At 33.4% G+C, this 6,108-nt stretch overlaps 2 protein-coding genes across 4 annotated transcripts in view; one reads left to right on the forward strand and one right to left on the reverse strand.

Moving 5' to 3' along the window:
* Positions 1-290: 290 nt before the first annotated feature.
* On the forward strand, positions 291-5,453 carry LOC106102672 (carbonic anhydrase 6-like). The gene is made up of 4 exons (XM_013282223.1): positions 291-399; positions 2,370-2,493; positions 2,953-3,125; positions 3,577-5,453. The coding sequence occupies exons 1-4, from the start codon at positions 332-334 to the stop codon at positions 3,605-3,607; spliced, it is 396 nt and encodes a 131-aa protein (XP_013137677.1). The 5' UTR covers positions 291-331; the 3' UTR covers positions 3,608-5,453.
* A 337-nt stretch (positions 5,454-5,790) lies between these two features.
* LOC106102670 (protein TBRG4) overlaps positions 5,791-6,108 on the reverse strand; it is an 8,049-nt gene continuing 7,731 nt past the window's right edge. For all 3 annotated transcript variants that reach the window (XM_013282219.1, XM_013282220.1, XM_013282218.1), the window contains exon 11: positions 5,791-6,106. In XM_013282219.1, the coding sequence (XP_013137673.1) occupies positions 5,993-6,106 (114 nt within the window). In that variant the 3' untranslated portion in view covers positions 5,791-5,992. The remainder of the gene's footprint in view (positions 6,107-6,108) is intronic.

Below are 6,108 nucleotides of genomic sequence, written 5' to 3' on the forward strand. Positions count from 1 at the left end.
TGTCTATAGGCGTGAGTGTGAGAGGGATGGATACACTTTGTAATACAGATGTTAGAACAGTGCAGGTAAGGTAGCGGAACTGAAAGGGGCGCAACAGATTGCGAATTACATTCTCAACTAAGCCTGTTTGCACCCAAGTGCTAAAGAAGTGATAGCCCAAAGTATCTCGTCCACGGCGCTAGTATCGGTACAACAGTGTACACGCACCTTTAGATTTGTATGTTAAATCACACAAGTATATACATACATGGATCAAATGTTGTTCTTATTGGTAAACATTTCCTGTCAGATCATAGAGCAAGATGAGGTGGAGGAGACGGCATTTGAGGAGATGACGGCCGTCATATCGAGACTGCATTCCGTTGGTAGTCGCCTAAACGGCGTTGTTATGGATTTAACGTGAGTAAAGAACAATGTTATGACCACATTTTAATGATAGTTTAATATATCTTTTTTTTACATAACACTATAAAAAGGAAAGATTTCTATTTTTATATATATATTGAAATAACTCAAAAACTACGAGCCGATTTTAAAAATTCACCGTTGGAAAGGTAATTTATCAATGAAGATCATAGGCTATTTTTTTTTAATTTCACGCAGGCAAAGTCGCTAGCAACAGCTAGTCTATCAATGTTTAACTGTTTGATGATCGTTTTACAGCGCTTTATTACTTACGTTCCATCTTAAAGTGTCCATATTTTGTAAGTAAAATATTCATAATAAGAAAGTTTGAAGCTTCCTTTGACCTTATAATGATAATGAAGTAACCTAAAGCATCGAATTAAATAAATTACCGATGGTATGATAATGCCGAGATAAGACTATCTATTGTAGCATGTCACAAGTAAATAACTAATGTTACCTAAATTATACAATATCGACAAATCTGTTAATAAAATCTAAATCAGTTTTACTTATATAACCTAATAGCTTTTGCCGCCGACTCCGTCCGCGTGAAATTGAAAAAAAACGAAAGTGAGTAGCCTATGTGTTCTTCCAGACTATCCTCTATATCTATACCAAATTCCATCGAAATTCGTTCAGTAGTTTAGGCTACAAACTCCAACAAACATCCATCCATTCATCTAAACTTTCACATTTATAATACTAGTATGATAGCTTTTGTCCCCGACTCGTCCGCGTGAAATTGAAAAATAATAAAGAAAAAATATAGCCTATGTTATTCACAAGTAAATTACTTTTCTGACGTTGAAAGAATTTTTAAAATCGGCCCAGTTTTTGAGCCTATTCATTACAATCAAACTTATTTTCCTCTTTGTATAGTATAGATCTATATTACTTTTTATGGTTATGTTCTGTGAGAGTTCTACTATCCGAAAAGTTTGATAATAGGAAGATTTATGGCTCATTGACTTTGTTCACATCCTAATTGGTCAAATAAGATGTTTCCGTACCAATCGAACATTGTTAAAAATAATTGGAAACACGTGAATCGATTTGAAAGATGAAAAAGGATGAATGGAATAATTAAGAATCTGATTTATAGCACGGCTAAAACTCACGTGGGAACTTTCGGTGTAGGCACCGACCAGTTTCAAACCCGTAGGGGGTCCTTCTTCAGGGTGAGTGGTTGCCGGCTTTATTCGCTATCACGTGAGTTTTAGCCGTGTTATAAATCATATAGTATAATGTCTCACGAAAGATTTAATAAGTTAATTTAGAATCTATCTGATTTTCTAAGATTTTTATTTTGTTAATTTTAACGTCATAGGTTTCCTAAATTATTCGTTATTCCAAATATTCTTTTTCATTTATCAACTTAACGACATATAGATTAAAAAAATTCAGATTTAATAATGATAAAAGCGTTAATATAACAATGAACAAATCACTGATTCAATTTAAGATTGGTTATAAAGATATTTATCTCTGTCTAATTAAAATATTTCCTTTATCAGTTTTTTCGATACTAAATCTGTTTAATATATTTTAATTATAGGCCTAAAAGATAAAATAACAGTTCTTTATTAGTTTTTTTCACAAGGGCGATAAATTTATCAATTTAAAAATTGTACAATTCTATTGTTAATTTCATAATACAATTTGGCAAACGGTCAATAGATGTCGCTAAACAGTGACTACAACAATGAGTAAAATATTGTGGATCTTACAATACGGACAAGATGTACAGAAAAGGGATATTCTATTTAACATACTAGCTGTTGCTCGCGACTCCACGTGGAATTAAAAAATAGCCTATGTTACAGCGATAACATAGCTTTTTAATGGTGAAAGAAACATTGAAATCGGCCCAGTAGTTTTTAAGATATTTCAATACTATAAAAAAATCTTTCCTCTTTATAATACTAGTATAGATAAAACGTCTTCAGTTTTGATGATTGCAGGAAACTGATCGCTCCCAACACGAGTATATACTATACGTACGCGGGTTCTCTAACGTCACCAATGTGCAACGAAGTCGTCACCTGGATTTTGTTCCCTGAACACGTTTATATGACGGAGACACAGGTAAAGACGATATTATCAAACAGTCTTATTGATGGTATTTAGAAGAAAGAAATGTTTTAAGAATAATATTGGCTATTCAGTTAATTATACATAATATTCGCTATAAATCTAACTTCTTACTAATATTAAAAATGTGAAAGTTTAGATGTATGGATGGAAAGATGGATGAATGGATGTGTGTTAGAGTTTGTAGCCTAAATGGCTGAACGGATCTCGATGATATTTGGCATAGATGTAGAGGGTAGTCTGGAAGGACTCATAGGCTATTTACTTTTGTATTTTTTAATTCCACGCGGACGGATGCTAGTTAACAATATATTCGCAAAATTCAGAGAATAAAATTAAATACCTACCATTCTCCAAGCCCGTATTTACACAGACGTTTTTATAACGTGCGTTAAAAGTTATTCAAATATAAATGTTCCTACCAGCTATATTATCAGACTTTAACATCGGCAGTATAACTTACTGGAGAAGCTGCGTGAAGGGCATTATAACTACCGCAGCCTGCAGCCGGTGGTGCGGCAGACCGTGTACCAGCCGCCGATGGACTTCCTCATGGAGCCGCAGATCGTCACATCCATCAAGAACGCACTCATCTCTGTCGTTAACTTCTTTACTAATGTTAGAAGGTATTGCCAGATTAATAGATAAAGAGCGTGGAGTAATAAAAGTAGGATTAGGAGCAGATGCACTTTGATTAAACTATCGCAAAACTGTTTTGCGATTTTCTATTGTTTCGCAGCTAATTCAAATGTTTAGTTGCACTTAAAAATTGAAGTGTGTACTCATATAAGTTAATAGGAATCAAAGCGGGACTAAACAGTTGTACGATAGTGTTAGGTGTGCGCTCACTATAATAGTGATGATCGACCGAAGGGTATGGCTAGGCTAGGGGCAAAAATGTGTCACAGGTCTGCGAAACGAAATTAGTCTCATATGAATCATGTTTAATTCCCCCATCTCTCTCAAAAGTACTAAAAACAAACTGTATAATACTCGCCCTCGATATTAGATAAAACCGATATTTTGGCATAGTATTTGTTACCTTATTTGAACAAATAATTTTTCCATTTGTTTCAGCTTCATGATGAAAGGTTTCGACACGCCTTAGCGTTCAGCCCGCGGGTTGGATAACTTCCAAGTATCTCCTGCACAGATATCGTGTTTGGTAGATACTATATGGAAGGCTATAGAAAAACTCAACCCGTGCGCAGATCCTAAGTCGTACACGTGCACAGTACTACGCAAATTGTGTCGAAAACTAAAACTACCAGGCAGCACTTGTTAGAAATACTGGCTACTATTTCCCAACGTTTACGTATAGGAGACTAGCTAATCGCGATTTCGCCCGCGTAAAATTAAAAAGAAAATATAGCCTATGTTATGTGCACGGTAGTAATATATGCACAGTTTTTTTTTAAATCGGCCCCGTAGTTTTTTAATTATTTCAATACATACAAGAATGCAAATCTTTCCTCCTCATAATATTATGAGATTTAGAAGAGAATGGGACGCATAAGTAGGGGAAATGTCCCTTATGTGTCACCTCTGTTTAAAAATGGGCAAACGCATTTGTAAATGCTAATATTTATAGGCTTTTTAAAAAGTAACATTTGTACTAAAATGCAAAATAGATATATACTAGTATTAAGTAGCCCTTTGACCTCTAGATCTGCTAGCCTACAATTCTCAATCTTTTATTCCTTTTGGAAAAAACGTTGTTTATTTATTATGTGGTATTAAATAAAAAGCATATCCGAGTCGTATGTTTATTTCAATATTAACAACTTCACACACATCCCGCACTCGTCACTGCAATGTGAACTCTGACATATTACGAATAAGGTTTAAATTACAAACACACAAAAAATATATACAGGGTTGAATCTAGTTTACATTTATTTGTATTATTTATTTCAAATTAATACATAACGTTATTGTTAAAATAAATAACATGTTGGCAAACAAATTCGTTAGCTATTTCGAAAGCTTTAGCCATTTATGTAAAAGTGTTATTTTATACATTTGCGTTTATTCAAATATTTTAAATAGGGATAATAATATTTAAATTACTCTAATTTCACGGTAACATACGGTTAAAACATAAGTCATTTTAAAACAATGTCTACAGATTTTAATTAACATTTAGTTATAGCTTTAGCGTAACCTTGAACTGAACTTAAGCTACAATTTACAGCTTACGGCTCAAATCGAGTTACTATTACTGAGTTAAATCGCAAGCTGGATGACTAACTCACGCTTTAGTCATGTACAATCAGGGAAACTGTCGGTGTTCCATCTCAAGCTACTATAGAAGAACATTTTGAAACGAGACGCAGAACAAAACCCAATACAACAATAAATGTATACGAAAAAAGTCAGTTGGTCATACACAGTTCTTTTTTTTATTATTTTCAATTCTTTTGCACTTATAGCCGGTTTCCCAGCTATGTTTAACCATTCGTTAGTGTTTTTGTTTCGATAACTTCATGAAATGCGTTTCCGAACTACGTAACTAGAGTTTTAATCCGTTGAAACAAAACCTAACGATAATAAGTCAATAATGACAAAATAAATGGAAACCTCAGAAACTCACCTTTACTGCTTTCTAATAAGGCATTTGTAATAAGAGGCGGTGTTTGTTCCATTCTAATGTACAAGGCATTTTTTCCTAAGTGGAACAATGCAGATTTCCGCGACTGTACAAATTGAGCTGTGAGCTATTCACTGATCTGCTTCTGAGCTGAGCTGTAGATCAATTTTACTTGATTTACCCATCACTAATAAAAGAATCAACTATTATAAGGTACCTAGTTACGGATATCTAAACCCTTAAATACCTGAAGTTTCAAATTTTGATAACGGTTAAAAATCGCATTGGGCACCTACAATCGATTTTATTTTCATACTAGCTGTTCCGTGCGGCTTTATTCGCATAAAATTATGAAAATTTTATTTTATTGTTTACAATTGACAAATTATTATTAGCAAATGTCAAAATGACATGACATGACAAACCTTGGCAATCTTGTTTCCTTGATGATGGCAGCAACTTATGGTCTCTTTCCCACGTTAGGGTTTTTATCCAAAATATTTAGTCCCTAAGTTTAATGTCGTGAAAATATATAGCCTAAAGCGTGACGTAAGTGTAGGGCTTTTTTATTAAAGAAAGAATTATTCAAAAATATGCTGTAATTGCTGACATCTTAGGCAACAAAGAAGTGTGTGTTTACGCTTTATTATAATAGTATACATATCGTTTTTTTTTTTACTATTTTTCCCCAATTAGTAAAAAACATAGTAAAGGGTACATTTATACATTTTTAACTTGATTTAAAAATCAGGCTTTCAAGGATTAAAGATTTTAAATCGGATTTTCATAAACAAACTCATAGAATAGCCTTTTAAAGTTTACGAGTGTTGTCATTGTAAAATTAACCTAGAGACATCACAATAGGGGACAAAATCTATTTGTACATAATATACAAGATTTCCACTATAATGTATCGCTCACTATTTGCTTTAAACGTTTTTCTATATACTGCACTCGGGTCACCAACTTGTCTTTAGGATTGAACTCTGTGTATGGAATTTGAAGAACTTTGAAACCCT

This window comes from Papilio polytes, unplaced genomic scaffold (genome assembly GCF_000836215.1).
Source record: "Papilio polytes unplaced genomic scaffold, Ppol_1.0 DF823912.1, whole genome shotgun sequence".
In the NCBI taxonomy this organism is placed as follows: Eukaryota; Metazoa; Arthropoda; class Insecta; order Lepidoptera; family Papilionidae; genus Papilio; species Papilio polytes.

Bases quoted from the DNA above. Each gene is read 5' to 3' on its own strand.
- LOC106102672 (XM_013282223.1), top strand. From the start codon at position 332: ATGACGGCCGTCATATCGAGACTGCATTCCGTTGGTAGTCGCCTAAAC. The intron at 2,494-2,952 runs GTAAAGACGATA...TAACATCGGCAG, and splicing joins TTTATATGACGGAGACACAG to TATAACTTACTGGAGAAGCT. The intron at 3,126-3,576 runs GTATTGCCAGAT...CATTTGTTTCAG, and splicing joins TTCTTTACTAATGTTAGAAG to CTTCATGATGAAAGGTTTCG.